General features: G+C 26.2%; 2 protein-coding genes across 7 annotated transcripts in view; both read left to right on the top strand.

Moving 5' to 3' along the window:
• The first annotated feature begins 1,781 nt into the window (after nt 1-1,781).
• On the top strand, nt 1,782-8,388 carry LOC109597558 (beta-1,3-galactosyltransferase 5). Of its 2 annotated transcripts, none has more exons than XM_020013280.2 (2): nt 1,782-2,018; nt 5,727-8,388. In XM_020013280.2, the coding sequence occupies exon 2, from the start codon at nt 5,750-5,752 to the stop codon at nt 6,770-6,772; it is 1,023 nt and encodes a 340-aa protein (XP_019868839.2). In that variant the 5' UTR covers nt 1,782-2,018; nt 5,727-5,749; the 3' UTR covers nt 6,773-8,388. The 2 variants fall into 2 exon arrangements, with proteins under 2 accessions (XP_019868839.2, XP_049819468.1); XM_049963511.1 differs by having other exon boundaries at nt 1,782-1,931.
• Nucleotides 8,389-12,070: 3,682 nt separating this feature from the next.
• The window catches only part of LOC109597555 (band 7 protein AGAP004871), a 52,258-nt gene continuing 39,965 nt past the window's right edge, over nt 12,071-24,363 (top strand). For 3 of the 5 annotated variants that reach the window (XM_020013278.2, XM_049963514.1, XM_049963513.1), the window contains exons 1-4: nt 12,071-12,118; nt 12,176-12,221; nt 12,925-13,027; nt 13,137-13,154. In XM_020013278.2, coding sequence (XP_019868837.1) covers nt 12,961-13,027; nt 13,137-13,154 — 85 coding nt within the window. In that variant the 5' untranslated portion in view covers nt 12,071-12,118; nt 12,176-12,221; nt 12,925-12,960. Of the gene's footprint in view, nt 12,119-12,175; nt 12,222-12,924; nt 13,028-13,136; nt 13,155-19,705; nt 19,737-24,363 lie in introns of those variants that run through there. The other 2 variants (XM_049963516.1, XM_020013279.2) reach the window with 2 other exon arrangements.

A 24,363-nucleotide genomic window follows, 5' to 3' on the forward strand; every position in this document is an offset into this window, starting at 1 on the left:
ACACAACATGGATAGTTTAGAGAAGCGGCTTTGAAGGTTTTTTGATAATAGGTCGTAAGCAAAAATTTTTATGCCAAATTGTAAGTTACGATTGTTTGCACATGCTGATATTACAGTTTGATTAAATGTAAATTTTCTTTTATCATAAGCGCCAGTCTTTTTTTTAATTTTGCGTTAAGCCCTAATATAAACTCAATAATAACTACAATATGCTGTCACACGTATTATTGGCTGAAAATGTTCATGGTTTATGTAGTGGTAATCATAAATATCGACGCCACTTATAACGACAAAACCCTTGTAAAAATGTTGAATTTTAATCTTCTTCAAAGATTTTATAGTTGGTCCAAAGTTTGGTCTGAGTTCTGTTTATTGTCACTTATGCGATTCTCAGTATTCCCGATGACCAAGTTGTGTATTTACACCTAACCCGTTTTTATTTGTCTTTTGTCATGAAACGTGTTGGTTTAAATAGTTCTCAAATAGATGATTGCAAATGGAGATGATTTTGAATATGATTGATAAGCATGAATAAAATATTATAAAAGGAGATATAAGTGGGTTTATAAGAGGAAGGACAAACCATCGTCCAAACCAAAAATAGCATCATAATATCATAATCAATGACTATATACACTTGACTACTGACTCTTGAATTCGTTTGAGAGACAATTTGTGATGATGAGATTACTAAAATTGTATGATTTTGAACAATTTAAGGAACAAGCAGGGTTTTCCCGAAATTACTGGATTAGAACAAAAATGGTATTTTATTTCAACAAAACACTTCTATTTCAACTAACAATGAACGTTTAGTATAATTAATTAGTACCATTTGTATTAGTTGATAAATAGATGTTTAAATTATTTAAAACCTTGAAAACATTTAATTTAATTTTTAATTTAGTTTAAATTGTTTAATTAAAAAATATTATTTAAAAATCACTTCAATTATACTAGTAATATTTTTTCATTTTAAATATGTTTAAAATGATAATATTGCACTTATTATCACATATTCCATATTGTTTATTATTATTTTTGATTCACAGTGCCAAAAAGAAAGTTTTTAAATGGGTGAATATTTTTTTATTATATATCAATCAGTCTGGAACTATTAGCCTTTTCAATTATATTCTTGTAGGATGATTAAATTTTACTGATGTAGAATTTACCATTTAAATATATAAATATATGTGTGCATTAAGTTTCCATTGCTGTATTTTCGTGATTAATTAAAATTTAAAAACAAACATTTTATTGATACACTCATATTTATTGTATATTTTTCCAACTGCACAATTCGTTAATTAAATAATAATCATATGTTGTTTCTGTACACTACTGCTCCGTATCTTTGTTTTTAAATATCATTATTTGTTTTAATTAAAGGGCCACGTCCTTGCTGATATGAATATAAAAATCAATTAGAGAATTAGAAGCAAATTAAATGGTTGTTCAATAAATGTAAAACATATTTGCTAACTATAATATATAAGATAATCATATCTATATGTGATAATTTTGTGTAATCTTAATATTAATCTTAATAAAGTCATCTTTAAACATATTGACGCCTATTTGTACCTATCCTCATTAAGACCGGCAATTTATAGTTCTTCAATGGACAGAAGATGATAGATGCAAGATAACAATCTCCGTATGATAGATTTAATTGTTTATGTGAAGTGGGTGAATTTCCCTGAAGACACGCCTACCCGTTACGAGAGAGGGGAAAATAACGAGAAAGGTCTTGTTTAGTGTATTGTGCAGTTCGCTTCCAACAAGAAACGTGTGAGGTTACGAAATGTTTAGCATTGTTGAAACTATGTAACGGCCTTCAAACAATAAGTAATATTTAATACGTGGTAGTTTTGCATGTGTTTAGAAGGCAATCTGAGTAATCGATAATTCGCCGCATCTCACTCCAAGTATGTGCTGCGAAAGAAATGTCAGTCCGCTTTATGTTTTCGCATCTGTGCTGAGTTCGTTATCTCTTTGTTGAAATGGTTATTTGGGTATGTACCTGTTGAACTGTTTGATAAACTTTATTTATTATCATTATTGATAGATAAATTTAAAAACATCTTTCAGTATTATTTAGTAAATGCATAACAACTGTGCGTGTTAACCTAACCTAATAAAATTCTACAACCAAGGGTTCTATAAACCTACTTAAATTGCAAACAAACAAACTAAATTGGTATTACTCACATTCACTCTCCACCAATTTATCGTTTTATTATTGCGAAAAATCAATATTATTCTCTTAATAAAATGTCACTTACCATAAAAATTTGTATTTAAATATCAAAACCGGTATTATGGCCACTGTTTTTTTGGAATTATTTAAATTATTATACCTGTTTGAAATCTCTTGTTGATTTTAAGTTGAAGTGTTTTTTAAAATATTGATACATATCATTTGAACTGATAACAATATGTCAATTTAAATACTATGTTATCTTAAATTACAAATAATGTCAGTTTTTAAGAATACAATACAATGTACAATTAAATAATATATAATAATAATATTACACATTAAAAACTATATCTTTAGATATAATTCAAAATTAAACCGCTTCCTCTATTTAATTAAGTTCAATTTGATAACATGAAGAAATAGATATTTTATACTATTCAATATTCATTGTGTTTCTTGAATATATTTTCATGATTTGACTAATTTAATTATGTATTTGTGTTAAAAAAATATTAAATATTTTTTTGTGTCAACTTATCGTGATTTATCATTGTTTTTTATCAACTCAGAACGGATGAAAGGTGTTGTGACAAGTTCCTCCTAATATATTTGTAATGAAATATGTGAAATATACAAGTATATTTAATTAAAAGGATTCTTTCCATAAGTAAGTATCTTAATATACAATAAAATATCCGTATGATTTTTACTTGTTCAAATTTTATATATAATATGTAGAGCAACTTTAGAAATTTTCATTTTTCTTGATAAAAGTGTACGTTTAAATATCCATATTATTGTCAGTTATGCAGTATGTTTGATAAAAACAATATATCAAAGTTCTTTAACTAACTTCGACGTATATTTCGGATCGTTGTCGTGCTGGAAGGTTCACCTTAAACTGATGTTACCTTCGTCAAATGAAAGCACATGATTCTAGAGAATGTCACGATAAACAAAATGATCCATTATCTCGTCTAACTTAACCAGTGGGCTCATGCCAAACCCAGAAAAACATACCAAACCATAACGTCTCCTCCACCATGCTTTACAGTGGGTTTAGTGTACTTGGGATTATACTTTTCATTAATGTGTCCTCTCACCTATGAAATACCATCAGATTTGAATAATTGGAGCCGACTTTCATCGGAAAACAAAATTGTTTTCTGTCCAGTTCACATGTTCTCTTGCAAATAGTAGTTTCGTTGCTCTATAGTTTGCAGAAATGAAGAGCTTCTTTGTTGGTTTTCTACTACAGAGACCAGCTCTCTTTAGTCTTCATTTTATGGTACTCACCAACATACTGAGTTCGTTTATTTTTTGATTTATGCGAGATGTGCTGATAAAAATGTCGCGAACAACAAGCGTTTTTATTTTCCTGTCCACAGCTCTGTTAGTCTTGCGTTTTCTACCTCTTTTGGGAACTCCTTCCGGTGTATTCATTCTGTTAAAATTGGAAATCGTCCTTGAAATGATTGATTTGTTTAAATTTAAATCTACCACAATTTTACTCTGTTTTCACCATTTCGGAACTTTTCTACAATTTATTGTTTAATTTGTATCGTTAAATGGACACTTCTAGGCATTTTTAGCTTTAAGGAACGATGTCGGGCACAGAAATAAATTATAAAATCAATTGTATTGAATATAGGGTTTGGTTGCTTTACTTATGAATCCTGTCCGAAATAAAATGTTGTATAAAAACTACATAAATAAACTTATCCGTATATAAATTGAGGTACGAAATGCTTAGACACACTTATTAATTATAAAATTAATTTATATTAAACAGATTTGTTCTTTTAATAAAATGATTAATATTTTGTAAGAAATTTACACAAGACATAAACATCTCCTTTCTAAACTTTTCACTAACATAAGTTTAATGTTTGTACAACAATCCAGGCATTTATATTGTAGCTGAACAAATTATTTATGCAATTACTTAATTTTGTCCTTACTTTATTAAAAAATTGTTACTACACACAAATATACCTATACAATTAAATAAAAATATATAATAAGAATATTACACATTAAAAAGTATATCTTTAGATATAATTAAAAATTAAGCCACTTCCTCTAATTATGTTCGATTTTCATTTTCTAATCTTGAAGGATATTTTATACTATTCAATGTTCATTGTGTTTCTTGAACATGTTTTCATACTTTGACTAATTTAATTATGTATTTGGGTTAAATATTATTTTTTTTTGTGTGTTTAACTAATTGAATATATTAATTCAACTTATCTTGATTTATCATTGTTTATACAAACTCAGAACAGATGAAATTAAGTGTTGTCCTCCTTATAATATATTTGTATTGAAACATGTGAATTATACACAAGTATATTTATATATAAAACATTTTTTATATAAGTAAGTAGCTTAATATATAATAAAATATCCGTATAATTTTTATCTAATGTTCAAAATTTCGTTTTACGAAATCACCATTGTTAACGAAACAGGACAAGTATTGATATGATATGCACAAATTTTCATTGTACGTTTTGTAGAAATTCATTTCATACCGAATTACATAATATGTATCAATTAAGTTTAATTATTTGAATAAACTGTACTATTATTAGGTCTCACAACACGTCAGATTATCGATTTCAAGAGCAATTACACTGAAACTTTCTTTGTATGCATAAATAATCAGTATAAAATATTGATTAGGTCGGTCATTTATCGCTTTAAATTATTTAGGAAAAATGGCTACAGGTGTATATTTTCCAAAGAATAGTCATAAGTTTATAATTTTAAGCCACGTGGCTAAATTCGGAATTTATGTTAAATATTTGTTTGTCTTGTTAGAATTTTATATACAATACTCCCTTATTCACTTCAATAGTACAGTATAGTAGATAAATTTTCAATTAAAATCATTTGAATAATATTTAAATATCGACCAAGGCTTTGGCTAGGTTTAAGTGACTGCTATGTTTGTCTTTATAAATTGCACACTAACAAAATTTGCATAGAAAATAAATGATGTTTCATTTCGCATTAAAATCTAATTGTTATAATATACGTATATGTAACCTCCATTAGAAAATAAATTTTCTACATGGAAAATATATGTGTTGTTATATATCATTGAACCTAATTAAGTAAAAATAGAACATCGCATGCCATTGTATTTCTATTAACAACTTTAGATTGTTTCAATTTATGTTATCTTAAATTATCACTTTTAATAGTTGAGAGAATGAATACCTACACTGCCCGAAATTGTGAGTAATACAACACGCCATTAAATCTTCTTTTTCACCATTGAGAAAAAACAAAATCCTATTCTTTTATGGGCATTTTATTACAATACTTATTTAAAAAATAACGTCATATAAAATAAAAAAACATTTTCTTTATGTAGGTAAATAAACTTTTTGTATTATATAATGTTTAAATAAATTTAGACAGTCTACTTTTTAAATTAATTATATTTATATATATTTATACATTTTTGTCAATTTTTATTTTGAGCTTATAAGGTATTGTTCATTTACAGGATCGATGACTTGAAACTGGACAATGGTTGAAAAAAGAATCTACAATTTGTTGTTAATGGTACTAGCGTCAATTTTATGTTTGACGATATGGATGTACGGATTGAACGAGCCCCCTGCCACCTTGGCTGTGTACCAGCTTCATACAACAAATAGCAGCTACTCCCACCCACTTTATCTACTTCCCAAAGACGACTATTTTCAATTAATTGATTTGAATTTTACGTTTCGCATATTGAATTTACCTTGTAACGAGTCGAATCCTTTACTTTTGGTCTTGGTGCATTCATCACCGGAAAATTTCGCAAAGAGGAATACTATTAGAGAAACATGGGGAAAGAACGACAACGAGGTAAAAATCTTATTCGTAACTGGTGCTACAAATAACTCTTCAATACAAAAGAAAATTGATATGGAGAACAGGAGGAACGGCGACTTTATTCAAGGCAGCTTTTTGGACGCGTATAGAAATATGACTTATAAACATGTTATGGTACTTAAATACGCAGTGTATCATTGTCCTCATGTGAAGTACATTCTCAAAACTGACGACGATGTCTTTGTACACATGCCAGCGATGAAGAATTTTCTCACAAATGATTTATCATCGTATGGGGCTAGTAAAGTTTTATTTTGTACTATAAGAAAGAATATTATAGCTTTAAGAACTTATCGTTCAAAATGGAGGGTATCTTTTTCTGAGTATCCTGAAAAATACTATCCTAATTACTGCCCAGGGTGGACCTTACTTTATTCGCCTGACATAGTTTTCCATCTTTATAAAGAGGCCCAGCGGACAGACTACTTTTGGATAGACGACATCCACATAACTGGTATATTAGCTAAAAAATTAAATATTGTTCATACAGATATAGAACCACTTGTTATATCTAGACAAAATTTGAAATATGTTCTTGAAAATTCTCATAACATTACAGAGCCATTTTTATACGGAAGATCAGATTTAGATGAGGATGCCATTCGGGCCCTTTGGAGATATGCTACGTCGCATACAACTCCGAAATATATTTTAAAAAATAATCACTAATTATTTATTTATGATTTGACTTTTCAAAAATTTTCATTATTCGGTTTAGTATTACATTAAGTATCATTTTAATGACATGAAACTTGATCTCGAAGCAGTTCCTTAAAACAATTTTTGCTTATCAAGTACTTATCTTATCACAGCCCGGTTGAATAATTACTTAAAATAAAAATCTGATTTTGCGTAACTAGCGGATCATTTTAGTAAAAAACTAGGGAAACAAACCTGGTAACATCTTTGATTATTACAGTATATGAAAAAATTATAAGCAAATAACGTTTAGATTGATATATAAAAAACTAGAATGAGACTGGATATGCCAAGTAGTTTATTAAAGATAATATCAAAAACTCCACAAATTGTTGTTTCTTTCAATATTAGTTTATATACTTACAATGTGATATATTTATTTTTTACAGTTTGTGGAACCTTTTTGAATAGGTTACGTATATGATATAGAAAAGTGCCTAATTATATATAATTGCAAATGTTAATATTTATAGGTATTTGTTATATTTTGTACTTAGTAAACCTTTTAGCAGTTTAGACTGTTATTCTTGTGTCATTAATATTTATTCAATTATAAGTAATGTATTATGGTTTATATATTATTATTTAAATATGAAGTCGGTTTGTTTTGTAGTTTTATGCAAACCATAGTGCATTATTTGGACTGATTTATTTTTTTAAATAATGAAGAAATGTATGCACTTGTTTTCGCTCATGGACTCTTATAAAATTTATGAAAAAACATTTTTATATGATAAATATTAAGGTTCGGATTTTTTACAATGAAGGATAATATTTATTCATATTGTTGAATATATCAATTATTCGAATATTTATTTAAATAGAATAGTTTAGAGTCTATAATTTGAACATGAAAATTATTTAATGTTAATATTCAAATATGTGCTTTTAAAGATTTGAATTATATATATTCGAATTTCATTCCGAACCTTAGTAATTATGTGGTATCGTATTATATTTTTTTCTTCACATTGAATCATTTATATATTTACTAAATATTTTTTGTAATTAATCTGTGGTAAAAGTTATATGTTTCTTGTTGACTCAACGGACTATTTCGATTAAGTCAAAAAATTAAAAACATATTCTGAGAAATAGTTCATTTTGAGTTTTTATTATAATTCTATTTCGGATGGTAATGTCGATGACATAATGAACAATCTCTGTTTTATCTTAATTTAATTTGACGAGTATTAGATAATTGGCTTTATCAAAGTGTTGTAATTAGAATCAGATAAGATATATTCTCTTGTTAAATTACTTTTCAAATATTTGTACTTATAGATGTATCCCATGAAATTAAATAATATATGTCCGTGTATAATTAACAAAGAATATTATGGAATTGAAAGCATATATGAATTGAATTAATTATTACCAAGGATTGAGTACAAAAATATGTCTACTTGTTTTAGTTCAGTGTTGAATGAATAAGTATTTTAAGCACAATAATTTATTTTTGTTATTCATTTTGTTGTGATACAAATGAAACATTGCTACTGATTTTCAATAATTGTTAATAATTTTAAAGTATGTAATTTTCATGTTGATATGTGCCAATTTTAATAAACAATTGTATATGTCTATTTAGTTTTGGTACTTACCTTTTTGGCAAATAAAAACAAATAGGACATAAGGATTTTATTTACTGATATATTTATTTATGTAAATTATAATGTATTCAAACAAATTATTAACTAACACAGTTCATATTAATCTCAAAAATGTATATTATAATCATTCCTATTTCAAATAAATTTATTATAAATATCATTTATACAATTTAAATGATAAATTGTATTTATTTATTTTGTTACCTTTTTCTTAGCCTTCTTTCGTTTGTCATTACATTTAGATATAAGACTGTCAAATAGTTTGTCTATTTTCTTAAAATTATTTTCTGTAACTCGATTTTTTAGATATGGTTGTTTTATATCATCTGTCGTACATTCTATTAATGTTATTTTTCTATCAGTATCATTGCCACTTAAGTCTAGTAGATTCATGTTTATATTATGTCTGGAAGTATTTTTTATATGGAACACAAATCGGCCACTTATTTTTATTATAAATTGTGTTTTAGGGGTGTTTTGAGGTTTAACCTATAATTCTGATTTTAAAAGACAGTCAAATTATTTCGAAACACGGAATGGTAACTTACCACAGAAAACCAACCCCCCAAATTAATATTTATTACCTACAAGCCAGGGATTCACTTGCATTTTATTACGTACGGCAACCCACATTACATCATCAAGACACGATAATGTCTCAATATGGCGGCAAAGTTTCAAGTTATACATACATTCGTGACTTAACTGGGAGACAAATGCCAAGAATTATATTTTAACGCAGTGTTTGAAATAAATATATGCATTAATGCTAAGTGGTCACTGTAAAATATATAGTACGCTCATTTTCGATATTTTTCTTGTAGCTGTAGATATATCTGTTGATTTCTCTTGCATTTAGATCAAGGTATGTGCGCTTAAAAATATGTTCTTAAGAAAAATAATATCAGACCTCTGGTACAGAGAAATACTGAAGTTAAATTTGAATATATTGAATAATATTGAATACATAACAATTCTTGGGTCTAGGCAACCCACATCATATTTAGCTAACGTTTAGTTTAATTATAATTTTTGATCCTTAAATTTATAGGATTATGTTAACCAATTATTGCGAATAATTGTTTAGTTTAGTTTAGTGAGATTGTAATGACACTTTACGTTTCATTTATATTTCAAAGACGCATATAAAGTTCAAATGTATGTTTGTACAACAGTATATAGAAGAGAATACAGTAACTATACAGGTGTTGCATTTGAACCACTCTAGTAAACATCTTCTGTTAGTTACACATATTTATCTTAAATATCCTGTAAATTAGAGAAAACATATTGATCTAACCTTTTAAAGAAAACTGTGTAAATTTTTAAAATTCTTCGGTTCAAACAAAATAACTTCAATGAATGGTGAAAGCTTATTATTATTGTTAATTTTTATATTTTTTATTATTGGTGGCTTGTATATTTTTTACTACTGCGAGTGTAAAATTGATTGTTTCATAACTAGTGTAACTCATTTAAAATAATTTAAAAATTAAAAATCTTATATTCAACCCAATTTCTTTATTTCTGGAACTATGCCAAACAGTATATAAAAATGACAAAAGTGACACTGTAATTACATGTTATTACAGGACATATTGTATATCTTCTCCATATTAGTAAATCATGTTTTGATCTTTTATTACCTTGAATTTAAAATCAATAGGTACGTTAATGTTGCGTGACAGTAATTATTGTTATATTATCTGATTCCATCCTTTAATACAATGAATTAAATATCAAAGTCTAGAAAAATAATAAGTACTTTAATTTTTTATTAGTTTTAATTTGTAGTGTTCAGTTTGGTAGGTAAGAAATATGTCACAATGAATAATAATAATAATAATAATACTAATAATAGATATAAAAATTAGTAAAAAATTATTTGAATTGAATTTGAAAATATGACCTAATATATTTGCCAATGGACAGTCAATTTAGTATTAGAAATTGGAACATGCTTTTATAATATCACAATAACACCACAATAAGATTTTGAAAATGACCACAACTATAAAAAACATTTGACTAGGAGTAAGAAGAGTCAAATACGTACACAGAAGATTTATATTCGAACAAAATTAGTATTTTTTCTATTTATTCTATTTTAATTTAACTATTTAGATTTATAGAGGCAGAATTTTTTAATACATTTAATACACATAATATTAAATAACCAGTTAAATTATAGTCATACATATGTCTGAAGAGTTTTACACAAATTGTTATTATATGAACAGATTAGATTTTTAAATAAATTGTTAAGATTAAAACTGTGGAAGGGATAAAGTATTTAAAAAACTGGACGTTAAAATATTATTTATAATAGATATAAGATAAAATGAAGTCAATATTAAATTTTAAAACCTATATCCATTATGAAACAACATGAGTTATTAAATTTTTGTCGAATTTAACATTTTTGTTGAATTGGATTATCAAATTTTTGCTTCAATAATTTTAAATACACAAATTTTGTTTATTAATTCAATTTTGTGATTTTATCCTGAGAAAACGTTTGTTCAAAATTGTCAAAATCATTTATCAATCTCACATTATTTAATTCTGTAAATTTCTTTTACATTTTCTCTTTTTAAAAATAATATTATATTTATTGTAAGTAAAACTGAAATTTGCCAAGTTGGTACATCTATTATTTGACACGACATGGTCATGCCTAAGATTTCTTAGTTGCTGCTAAAAAATGGATTCAGATAAGTGGTAATCGTATTTAATCCACAGTTCCCCTTGAATGGATATAAATAAATGACACGATCGTGTGTTCACTCACACATGTAAACAAAAAAGTTACTCAGATAATTAGGAGGCTAATAGATGTGTTTCGTGTTTGTATTGGTTAATTTTTAATAAATTTATGTAGTATTCGGTGATTGCCAGATTGAAGATGCGAATTAACAGGTGTATTATTATATTATTATTGAATTAAGTCTAATCATCAGTATTAGAAGTTAAATAAACATTTTCCTGAAGGATAAATAAAAGGGCTCTTTTTAAACTATAGTATAATCAATGTCAATTATCTGAAGAAAAGCTGTTAACTCTGTGTATCTGAAATTGATTATTTTTCAGTGTGATTGTCATGTTGCTAGGCAAATTTCTCCAATATTTTAGTACTAATGGATTTCAAGATAATATGCTCTCAAGTTTTAAAGTTTAATTAATACCAGACAATTTATTTTACTAGATACTAAGAATTTATGTGTGGAACAAATTTACGATAGGGTAAAGTTTTATACATACTGAAAATATAATGAGTCTTTACAGAATCTACTTTAAAATTTAAAGGAAAGATACATTGTGTGTTTTAAAAATCGTTTCGATCTAGTTTTATAAATGTACAACCACAGTAGAAGAAATTTTTTTAGACTCTTTACCGGTCTTGGGTTTAATATATTAAAAAGCTTTGAAGAATATGTAATTTCGGAGATAATTGGGAAAGCTTTATATTATTGAAGTACATTAAGACAAGTACTTAAACAGCAAGTTGACTTCAGTAAGTCACATAAGTCAAGCACAAGAATATTCCTTACCATAAATCGAGTCGCAGCAAGTTCCTTGAACTTAAATAGTAAAAAGCTGGACACGACTATTCATGTGCACGAGCTTGCGCGGTTGCAAAGAATAGAAATACGTGGCTAATACAACTGTAGTCTACATCGTATGTTGATATACAAAACTTGCGGTAAAATTCCCTTTAATTAATCAACCAGCATAATCGATACGTTATTTTTATTTATAGATTCGAATCGAGATTAACTTCGTTGGTTAATAAGATCACAAGCAAAGTAAGTGTGTAATTGTTTTGGACACTTAAATGTTAGTCGCACTAATCTAAAAATAAATAAACGCTTCTCAGTGATGCAACTATTCGCCAAGTGCATTTCAATTTTATTGCGGTTATAATTACAATGCATCTGGACATTAATAGCACAGTTTGTAAATGTTTCCAAATATGAAATGAAACTCGATCATAAATTGTGCCTTGTTCTTTTTCTTTATCATTTTGTTTCATTTTATAACAAAGTTCTAAATAAATGCAACAATTTTGACTATTAAATGTGTAAATTTTTGTGAAAAAGTATTGCACTGACATTAGAAGCACTATAATTTTTATAATATTATTTTTTATTACTCAATAAATAAATTTGTTCTCAGTTTATGTCTTATATTTACAAACATCAAATACATATTTTATTCATTTTTATGATACTCGAAAATTATAAATTTTGGAATCCATCTATCGCTGTTAAAAGAAAATTAAATTTCAATGAAAATAGTAAAAAATAAAGTATTTCATGTTTTGTCAATATTTTTGTATACAATAATATATTGGTAAATTAAAAAATTCTATTGTCCTTAGATTTATATTATTAAATGCCCAACTGTAAAAAAATTAGAAAATAGACGAAAAATTTGTACGAAGTAATATAATTTATATATTTGACGAATTTTGATGTAGCTAGTTGATATTTTTTATATAATTTTTAGGTGGCGGCAGTAGAAACAAAAGTATCCCCGTCAAATATGTCCACAGCCATTATAAATGGGCATCAAGCTAGCTCGGAGGATTTTACTAAGCATGTATTTGGAGGTACGTTATTTGTGACCAAGTTTCTAAGACATTTTGCTAAGTTTAACAAAAAAAAAAAAGAATTCTGAGGTTGGGGATTAAATAATGACAATTGATTCTTTGTTTGTAGCTCATGAATCAAAACGGGGTAAGTCTGTCATAGATTTTGATCACAGACACATAGTAATAGTCTTTAGATTTATTCACACTTCATAGAAAATTAAAATCACTTCTGTAATATTTAATACTTTAACTACTTCATTAATACCCCATAAGTATATACATTAGTATATTAATTAATTTTAAGTGAAAATAAGTGCGGAAGTAGTTAAAAAGTAGGTTTTATATTTTGTATAATTAATTCTCAATCCTCTCCTACCTACATTGACGTTTGTTATACTAACGAATCACAGAAACTTTCGACTTAAGTTATATGTCTATACACTTCAATTTAATATGGGAAACGTTAAGTTGGAGTGAAATTTGTCATGTACTCACAGTTGTTTCATCCTCGACTGTTTTCATAATTATATTCCCCACCTGTTCAATCTCGATTTGTCTGGATATTCTTGTGATATAACATTAACCAGTTGCAGAAGAATTTTGAATATTTGTGTGATTCAAAACCCCAAAGAAAATCAGTTTTGAATGCCAATTAAAAAAGTAACAAATTGTGCCACTGGTTTTTAGCAACTGGCAAAAAATAGACACACTTTTGTTGAAATTAACATTTCTACAGGAATAATATTTATTTGATTTATAGACTTGTATAGATCAATATTCATTCCTTATAAATTTATTTGCTTTTATATAATTTAAAAATAAATACATATACTATGTATTTTTATTATTTTTTAATTTTCAAGTTGTTCAAAAATTGTTGAAAATGGTGAATGCGCATATTTATATCCACGTGGTATTGAATTAGGTTTGGTGTAATTAATTTTATTAATAACAATCTTATTAGTAAATTAATATGTAAGAATATATTAAAATCAATGGTAATGACGAATTAATTTCCTGTAACATCTATAATTTATGGATTTATCCTTGAAGTAGTGGTTGATAATCAGATTATTGATTGCCAAGAATTTTCTATTGTAAAATTGTATTACATTCTATATTTGAAAATTTATTGAATGATATAGATAAGTGATTTATAAGACACAATTTTTAGATTTTATTTATTTGTTTTATCTTACTCATCCTCAACTGATTTATTTCTCCAATGTTCAAATAAGATTTAAATAAACGTAATATCTAAACATCCTATCTAAAATAGCTTAATTTTAGGTGGTATTGACTTTTTAAAATTTGATATCCAGGTTTTTAAAATGTCGTAAAATCTATTAATTTCCCATTATGGTAATGATATCTATGAACCACCGAAGTGACTCTAATTGATTTTTAGACGATTAACCTACATTATTATTTATAAGAAAAGAAGTCCTCCAATTTCATATAGAATTCAAATAAAATTTAATTTTATTATTTATATAAAAATCTGCGATTAACAATAAAATGAAAGTATTATTATTTAAGGAGGGTATATGACCATAAAAAGCGACGGATCATTTATTTATTCATTGCCAAGAATTATTGAAAACCGTTAACGTGTTTATTCATAGTTAACAAAGTAAACACGGTTAAATTTATTTAAGCTGCTACAATTCAATTACAATTCCGACTCATAGATTTTTTGTGCGATATTATCGACGTCCAGGTTTATTATTAATGCACAATAAAATCCATAACTCTCGTTTTGTCACACGGCAACTTAGTGTTTCTATGAACGTCACGAGTTGTGAAATATAATAACCGTAATTGTAATGGATAAACTTTCGGTTCCGTGCCGTTTATACATTTATTATTAGTGCCGAATTAAATAATTAAAAGCTTTTTCAAGCAATACACAAGGATACCTACATTTATAAAGAGTGATTTTAAATAAAATGAGTGAACTAATTAACATGCTTGAAAGGAATAAATCATTTCGACAGTTGTCTTCTTCAACAACGTCAATGTATGCCAACGGTAATTATATACAGTTGACATTAATTATTCATTTATTATAATTTTCATATCAATTTAAATTTTATTGTAATTTTTTTTATAATTTATGTTGATTGATTCTTAAGCTTGCATAAATAACAATGTTGATTCATTATTTAATTTAGCTTTACATAAGGGCGAATAAATTCATTAAAAATAAAAGGAAGGGACTTCAATTTTAAATATACATAATATGAATTTAATTCCTACTGTATTTAATTCGACTTTTTAATTAATGTTTATATATAATTAGAGTTTTACTTTACTAAACATATATTTAAAGAGCAAAGACAAATAGACTCGTTTGACGTATAATGAATTAATTACGTACTTCCTTATAATTCGTTAAAATAATAGTATCTTATTTGTGTAGCTTAACCTAATCTTGGAAAATATTATTTTTTAATAGATTCTATATAATAATTATTTTAAAATTTATAAAATTTTTAGTTTCGTTTTATAATACTGTTTAACAGGTAACGAAATTTTAACTGGTGTTATTTATTATTCTGGATGTGCAATGTAATAAAAATAGTAAATAATAATGGTTATTACAGTATGTAATGAATGTCTAGAAATTTTTTCCTCTATTAAATGATTCAATAAACAATCAAATTTGATGTCAATTTGATGAGTCTATTATAAACTTTTGTTATACATGTTATGATTATGCATATCCTGTATACATGGTTGAAACGAGTCCTAGTTTTAGTTAAACAATATATTTCTAATTCATGATACAATTTAATTTTCATTGAGTGCTAATGGATGTAGTTAACATTCACCAACTAATAAATTTCCCAAAGGACATAGAAAAACTAAATTCACTAAAATCTATACTGTTTTAAAAGGTAATTTACTAATGTGTTTGCCCAAATAAAAATTTAAGTTTTTTCATTCATTAAAATTTTAAAATTGTGCATAGGTTTTGTTAAATTTGTGAAACAGTCAATAATGCTTGCAACTAACATGTTTTGTTCATTGCAGAGGGCGGAGGATCAAAATAAATTAATAGTATTATAAAATCAAATTTCAATTTAATTAATGCAAACAAAAATTAAATCAAATTGTGGGAACTCGCTTTTAAATGTACAATAATAATTTACAACAAATGGAAACTGAATTTAAACTTGTTTAATATTATATCGATTTTTAATTAGAGTACGTAATTTTGTCTGCTGATGCTAAATTACTGAAAACATTTTTATGTTAATAATAAATTATTTATAATTTGTTGACGAATATTACATTTAATGTTGAGCTTATAATTTTATTAGTTTTGAAGTTAAAAAAGGAACTTTCCTTTTCAAACAATTTTTATTCTGTAATTGATTAATATTTTCTAAAAAAAGAGAATAAATAATATCTTTAGATTATTTAGATACTTTAGCTTTTTTAAATTCTTTAGATTATTTATATTCTTTAGATACTTTAGATTCTTCAAATTCTTTAGATTCTTTAGATTCTTTAAATTCTTTAGATTCTTTAGATTCTTTAGATTCTTTAGATTCTTTAGATTCTTTAGATTCTTTAGATTCTTTAGATTCTTTAGATTCTTTAGATTCTTTAGATTCTTTAGATTCTTTAGATTCTTTAGATTCTTTAGATTCTTTAGATTCTTTAGATTCTTTAGATTCTTTAGATTCTTTAGATTCTTTAGATTCTTTAGATTCTTTAGATTCTTTAGATTCTTTAGATTCTTTAGATTCTTTAGATTCTTTAGATTCTTTAGATTCTTTAGATTCTTTAGATTCTTTAGATTCTTTAGATTCTTTAGATTCTTTAGATTCTTTAGATTCTTTAGATTCTTTAGATTCTTTAGATTCTTTAGATTCTTTAGATTCTTTAGATTCTTTAGATTCTTTAGATTCTTTAGATTCTTTAGATTCTTTAGATTCTTTAGATTCTTTAGATTCTTTAGATTCTTTAGATTCTTTAGATTCTTTAGATTCTTTAGATTCTTTAGATTCTTTAGATTCTTTAGATTCTTTAGATTCTTTAGATTCTTTAGATTCTTTAGATTCTTTAGATTCTTTAGATTCTTTAGATTCTTTAGATTCTTTAGATTCTTTAGATTCTTTAGATTCTTTAGATTCTTTAGATTCTTTAGATTCTTTAGATTCTTTAGATTCTTTAGATTCTTTAGATTCTTTAGATTCTTTAGATTCTTTAGATTCGTTAGATTCTTTAGATTCTTTAGATTCTTTAGATTCTTTAGATTCTTTCTTTAGATTCATTAGATTGTAATAATAATTATATTTAGGAGTTGTGACGTCTAAAAAAATTTAAAGAGGGTTATAATTAATAAAATATTTAATATTAGCGACCAAGTACTGCTGAAAAATTGCTTCAATTAATAAATACATAAGTGATATATAAATTTAAATAAGAACAAAGTAAAACATTCATCCATCATCATGAGTATGTATCAAATTGTAAGTAAATTGAGTTATTGGAATATATTTTACAATGTGTTTGATACATTTTGACAGATAACAGGTACCTTAATATTTTTAATATTAGTAGCAGATGTACCTTAAATAGCATTTAAGGATTCCATTGCTAATATGTTTAAAAAATAAAAAAGAACTACTGTGCTTACCTTAAACTTAAAATAAATAATAAATAAAATATATTACGTGGATATTTTTATGTTATGAATTGATACAAACAAATTTGTTGTTAATTTTAGTAAGTCCCATATGATAAATAATATGTATGAACCATAATTTGGCATTAAAGGTTTCTATAAATTTTTCACACGATTATCATATATGGTACATTCCCATTCCAGGTCTTTTGTAACATTTACGAAAGTTTACTTTGGCAATTTAGACCCAGCTCAATTTTCAAGCCAGTGTTAGTTTAGCTGAACTAGTTAGAGCAATCTATCTTTGTTAAATTCGACAGATTACTTTGCCCTCTTCCAAATTACAACCATTTAAACGCCAATTTATAAAAGCTGTATCACTAACAATAAATAATATTTAAATAATTTAATGTGTCAAGTTTATGTTGTATACTCATATGAAATCCTTCAGATACAGGTTTTCAATAAATTATATTTTTTAGAGTATTCTGATGTCATTTAATGTGGCTGTTTACAGTAATAAACTAAAAAAGGCTGATTATAACCGCTTGAAAATCACGAAGAATAAATTAATAAACACAATTCATATAAATTTGATGGTTTTTGGTGTTTTAATTGAGACTTCATATCGTTCCATAAGTTTTCAATTGGATTTAAATTCGGATTTTTCATTGGCCAATCCAGAAATTAACATAATTACCTTTTAACAAATTTTAAATAACTTTGGACAGATGATTTGGATCATTATCGTGCTTAAAAATCTATGTAATTGGAATGTTATCACTGCCAAATAATTCTATTACATCCCTTATGATATATACATACATAAAACAGCTCATGTTATAAATAATCTAATGTAATAGTATTTATACCATGCCAAGAAAAGAATCCTCACTTCATAATGACTCCTCCACCATATTTTAAAGTTTATGTAGTGTGTCTAGAGTCCAAACTTTCATTTGGAGGATGACGAATGCATTGTTTACTGATTCTATTTTATTGAACTTGGGCGGACAATTAATATATTTTTAGTCTTGTTTGAATATATTTTTCCATACCAATGGCTCCTTTATTGAAGTACATCCTTGTTAGTTTTGTTCATTCATTCGACGTTCTACTAGACACATTGATATTAAATGACTCAATTAATTCATGTTTTATTTCCCCAATAGATAAGCAATTATTTCATTTACGGATTCTTCCAATTTCTCTGTCGATTTTTTGTTAAGATGTTTTCTTATTGTATTTTCGAATAAGTGTGTTGTCTCATATTTGTTAATAGTATTGTCAACCATTTGTCGCCACTATCTGAAGCTTTTAGCGACCTCAGAATTGAGACATTAATTTTTTAGGTTGATTATTATTTCCCTTTTTTCTGGAGTGCATTATTTCTTTCTCTCTACTAGAGTTCAATAAATATGTTAATATAAATTCTGCCTAGAATCAATTCTTACCATTAAGAGGCTTATTAAATAGCAACAAAAATATGTAATTATTTTCAAATTAATACCCATTTAAGAAAAGTAATAGTACTAAGAATATTTTAGTATTATTAATATCTCTTACAAACTTGTCGATAAGCTGTAATCCAGATGAATTCTTTATTAATTGAATAAGTTTGTCAAAATTTAAGTTCTCCTGTTACTCGATCGTTTAGGATATACATTTAAAAGATCAGCAACATTGCTTAGAGCAACAACGCATATTTGGAGACGCACGTTCTCCGGAGTCCTTTCCCTCGTATAATCTTTAATAAACATCTTACAGCAGCGAGTCAATTTATGCAGATCCCGCGAAAGGCGCCCGATCCCGCATCATTTATCCCATTAACCCCCAATAACGAGTTATAACAGTAACCTAAGACCAATTCGAACATCTTCCGGCAGCAGCTTTACTTCTGTGCGAAAGGCAATTGTTTCAGTCGGCACAATTCGTCCCAAATCGGCAAATACGCGAAGAAGCAGGGCGCAGCTTGATAAAGCAATCCTTTCGAAGCTTCACACAGTGTTGCTCCGCTCCCGTATGCTGGGCATGTGTTCTCCGGATCTCTTATCAAACTGAACGATATATCCAATAAAATGACTGAAGGTTAGTCCTTTATATTTTTTGCATGTCACGTTTGTACCTCACTTTTCCATTAGTTTCAATGTCCGTGATTATTTTTTTATCGTAATGGTAAATTAATGGGAGTTATTCGAAATGTTGCGCACTACGAAATGTAGTTTGAAAATTTCAAAGTTTACTACGTCATGACGTCATGTGCACCGATGACGTCAAAGACGAGGCTTGTTTAATTTTAACTTACTCTAAAAATAACTAACAGATTAAATTAAGTGTCTTTTTTAGTTTTATGGACTTTTTTCGTTATTTGAATTAATGCTCCGATATTTTAATATTTAATTAATTACAATAAGATCATTAAACTTCATTATAGAGATAATTATTGAAATTAACTTTTCTAAAAATAATAAAAGTAATTATCTTCTAAATGGTTTTATAATAAATATTAAATTAGTTATTAATTATAAAATATTAATAATAATGTTATATAACAATAATAATATAGAAATATTATTGTTAATAAAATTTTAATTTAATTTTTCTTAATTATTGAAGTATTTTATGAAAAAATCTTGTTTAATTTGTGCAATAAATTCAGAGAAAATGAATATAAATATAAAAAATTTGTTAATTTCTTTTTCTAATTTACGAAGTCATTACCTGTTGAGGATAGCTGATCTATAAAATGGTATAGTATAAAACGCCCCCATATTCTTTTTGACCTCTTGAAAGTGGCTGTGGTATCTGCCTGAATACATTAAGGGCTCTTTTACTCTTTTTCCGGTCTTGAAGTTTAATATATTATGAACATGAACATATAATATATTCTAAAGGTGTTCTATAAAATTTATGTATGTACATATATAAATTTTGGGTGCATTCTATATATTCATATGATAAGTGTGCATATTTCGCATAAAAAATTACAATCCAATTAAAGTTGAAATCTGTACGAACTGAAAGTTTCACATTTTTCAGTTAATTTTAATTTACCAACTTCTATTGAGGCTGTAACTAGAGCACATCTTCCGGGATTTACCGTTTAAGTGATAATTGAAATTGAAATACATGAAAGTATTTTATATCAGCAAACATGATTAATTTTATTTCGTACATAAAACCAATTTCCATCACTGTTAAACTATTTCGAAAGTTTAAATGGGATCCCATACGCTGACTAAATTCAATTATATCACTATCAAATGCAAAATTTTGTTAGGGCATGTTCAGATGTTTGAAAATGTTTAATTTGTTCTCGGTAAAATAATTAAATGAACGCGACACACTGTACGTAATTTTTGATGTTCATTGGATTATGAAAAAAACTACTTCAGATTCTTTATATTCTTTAGATTCTTTATATTCTTTATATTCTTTAGATTTTTTAAATTCTTTAGATTCTTTTCTTTAGATTCTTTAGATTCTTTTCTTTAGATTCTTTAGATTCTTTAGACTCTTTAGATTCTTTAGATTCTTTAGATTCTTTAGATTCTTTAGATTCTTTAGATTCTTTAGATTCTTTAGATTCTTTAGATTCTTTAGGTTCTTTAGATTCTTTAGATTCTTTAGATTCTTTAGATTCTTTAGATTCTTTAGATTCTTTAGATTCTTTAGATTCTTTAGATTCTTTAGATTCTTTAGATTCTTTAGATTCTTTAGATTCTTTAGATTCTTTAGATTCTTTAGATTCTTTAGATTCTTTAGATTCTTTAGATTCTTTAGATTCTTTAGATTCTTTAGATTCTTTAGATTCTTTAGATTCTTTAGATTCTTTAGATTCTTTAGATTCTTTAGATTCTTTAGATTCTTTAGATTCTTTAGATTCTTTAGATTCTTTAGATTCTTTAGATTCTTTAGATTCTTTAGATTCTTTAGATTCTTTAGATTCTTTAGATTCTTTAGATTCTTTAGATTCTTTAGATTCTTTAGATTCTTTAGATTCTTTAGATTCTTTAGATTCTTTAGATTCTTTAGATTCTTTAGATTCTTTAGATTCTTTAGATTCTTTAGATTCTTTAGATTCTTTAGATTCTTTAGATTCTTTAGATTCTTTAGATTCTTTAGATTCTTTAGATTCTTTAGATTCTTTAGATTCTTTAGATTCTTTAGATTCTTTAGATTCTTTAGATTCTTTAGATTCTTTAGATTCTTTAGATTCTTTAGATTCTTTAGATTCTTTAGATTCTTTAGATTCTTTAGATTCTTTAGATTCTTTAGATTCTTTAGATTCTTTAGATTCTTTAGATTCTTTAGATTCTTTAGATTCTTTAGATTCTTTAGATTCTTTAGATTCTTTAGATTCTTTAGATTCTTTAGATTCTTTAGATTCTTTAGATTCTTTAGATTCTTTAGATTCTTTAGATTCTTTAGATTCTTTAGATTGTAACAATAATTATATTTAGGAGTTGTGACGTCCATAAAAATTTAAAGAGGGTTACAATTAATAAAATATTTAATATTAGCGATCAAGTATTGATGAAAAATTGCTTCAATTAATAAATACATAAGTAATATATAAATTTAAATAAGAACAAAGTAAAACATTCTTCCGTCATTATGAGTATGTATCAAATTGTAAGTATATTGAGTTATTGGATTATATTTTACAAAATGTATTTGATACATTCTGACGGATAACAGGTAACTTAATATTTTTAAAATTAGTAGCAGATGTACGAAGGTAACAGCATTTAAAGATTCCATTACTAATATGTTTAAAAAATAAAAAAGAACTAATGTGCTTGCATTAAATTATAAATATAAAAATAAACAATAAATAAAATATATTAAATGGATATTTTTATGTTATGAATTGATGCAAACAAATTTGTTGTTGATTTTAGTAAGTCCTATATAATAAATAAAATGTAAATATATACATGTATTCTATAAAATGTATGTATATACATATATAAATTTTGGGTGCATTCTAGATATTCATATATGTGTGCATATTTTGTATTAAAAATTACAACCCAATTAAGGTTGAAATCCGTACGAACTGAAAACTTCACATTTTTCAGTTAATTTTAATTTACCAACTTTCATTGAGGCTATAACTAGAGCACATCTTCCGGGATTTACCGTCTAAGTGATAATTGAAATTGAAATACATGAAAGTATTTTATATCGGAAAACATGATTAATTTTATTTTGTACATAAAACCAATTTCCATCAATGTTAAACTATTTCGGAAGTTTAAATGGTATCCCATACTCCGATTAAATTTAATTATATCACTATTAAATGTAAAATTTTGTTAGGGCATGTTAAGCTGTTTGAAAATGTTTAATTTATTTGATCTCGGTAAAATAATAAAATGAACGCGACATACACTGTACGTAACTTTTGATGTTCATTGGTTTATGAAAAAAACTATTTCATGTAGTCGTCGCTGCACTGTTTTAATACCTGCATGTTTTCCTGAACAATCGTACACACTAACAAAAGGCAGAAAATGAAATCAGAAATGTATGTTACAGAGCAAACTACTCTGTGTTCCATTAATATTAATTCAAACTTAGGTTCCATGCAAATGAAATTCAGCCTTTCATCGCCAATCTTTGGTTATTTTTTGTAGAAAAACCAACGTAATTATAAACTTCAAAACATTTTGGGTCATTTGAAAAAAAAATCTTTTATTATGTTTTAAGTACTGAACATAGATGTGAAATTTTAGACCATTTTTTTCACTATTACAAATAAAAATTTTGCTGGGGATAAAATTTAGTATGTTGAGAACAAATGAAACAACAATTAACAACTGCAAATAAAAATGTGGATTTGAACCTTTTTTACATTGATCAATTAATAATCATTTTAACTCCGATACTCAAGCGGCCATTTTAAATTAAATTAGTCCGTCAACTTGTAAATTGAACAAAATTGAGACATCCCTCTACTGGAAGTCGGCACACTAATTCAATTTTTTAAAGCTAAGGTTTTAATTAAATGCACTTGCCTTTTGGAATTGTTGGCAAACAATAATATTGTCACCGTTTCAATTAATTTAATTAATAGTTGTTTCGGACTCCGTTCCTGTCATGGATTCACAAAAGCCCTAATCAAGAAGCAAATGCTATTTAACCCTCTTCGTGAAGCTTTGGTAATGTTTAAGTCACAGACATAGGACTAAGTTTATAGTTTTGAACACCGTAAATTCATTTTATAATTGTAGTTAAAGCTAACTAATGAACTAATTTGAAAATGACTTAACTAATTTAGTTAATTTTTTCTCAGACCTAAAGCTCAAAATACCACAACTGAATCAATATTGTTTGTGTGCCTTTATGGAATACTCTCACAATTAGTCTAGGTTGCAAAGAACTTGAGAAACAGTTGGTATTAGAGTTTAATGAACACATTAGCTCACGAATGATAGAAATATTGCTGAGTCTCACATTCCCTGACGTTCTTCTAATCTAACTAAACTTGAGTTTTATTTCAAGTGAAACGTGCTTGAAACTTGCCTGTATTCTATCACTTCTAACATTATTTTATAATATATTGGCATACAACTAAACATGACATTAAAGTCGCTTTCATAAACTTAACAGTGAATAAAAACTGAAGACATTGGAAAGTATACAAATTATTTGTTATTTTGACTCTTTGTGTTGTTATTGTTTTAAATTACAAAATGTACAAAGCAAT

Source organism: Aethina tumida, chromosome 2 (assembly GCF_024364675.1).
Source record: "Aethina tumida isolate Nest 87 chromosome 2, icAetTumi1.1, whole genome shotgun sequence".
Lineage (NCBI taxonomy): Eukaryota > Metazoa > Arthropoda > Insecta > Coleoptera > Nitidulidae > Aethina > Aethina tumida.

Excerpts from the sequence above, each read along its gene's own strand:
- LOC109597558 (XM_020013280.2), top strand. The coding sequence starts at position 5,750 with ATGGTTGAAAAAAGAATCTACAATTTGTTGTTAATGGTACTAGCGTCA.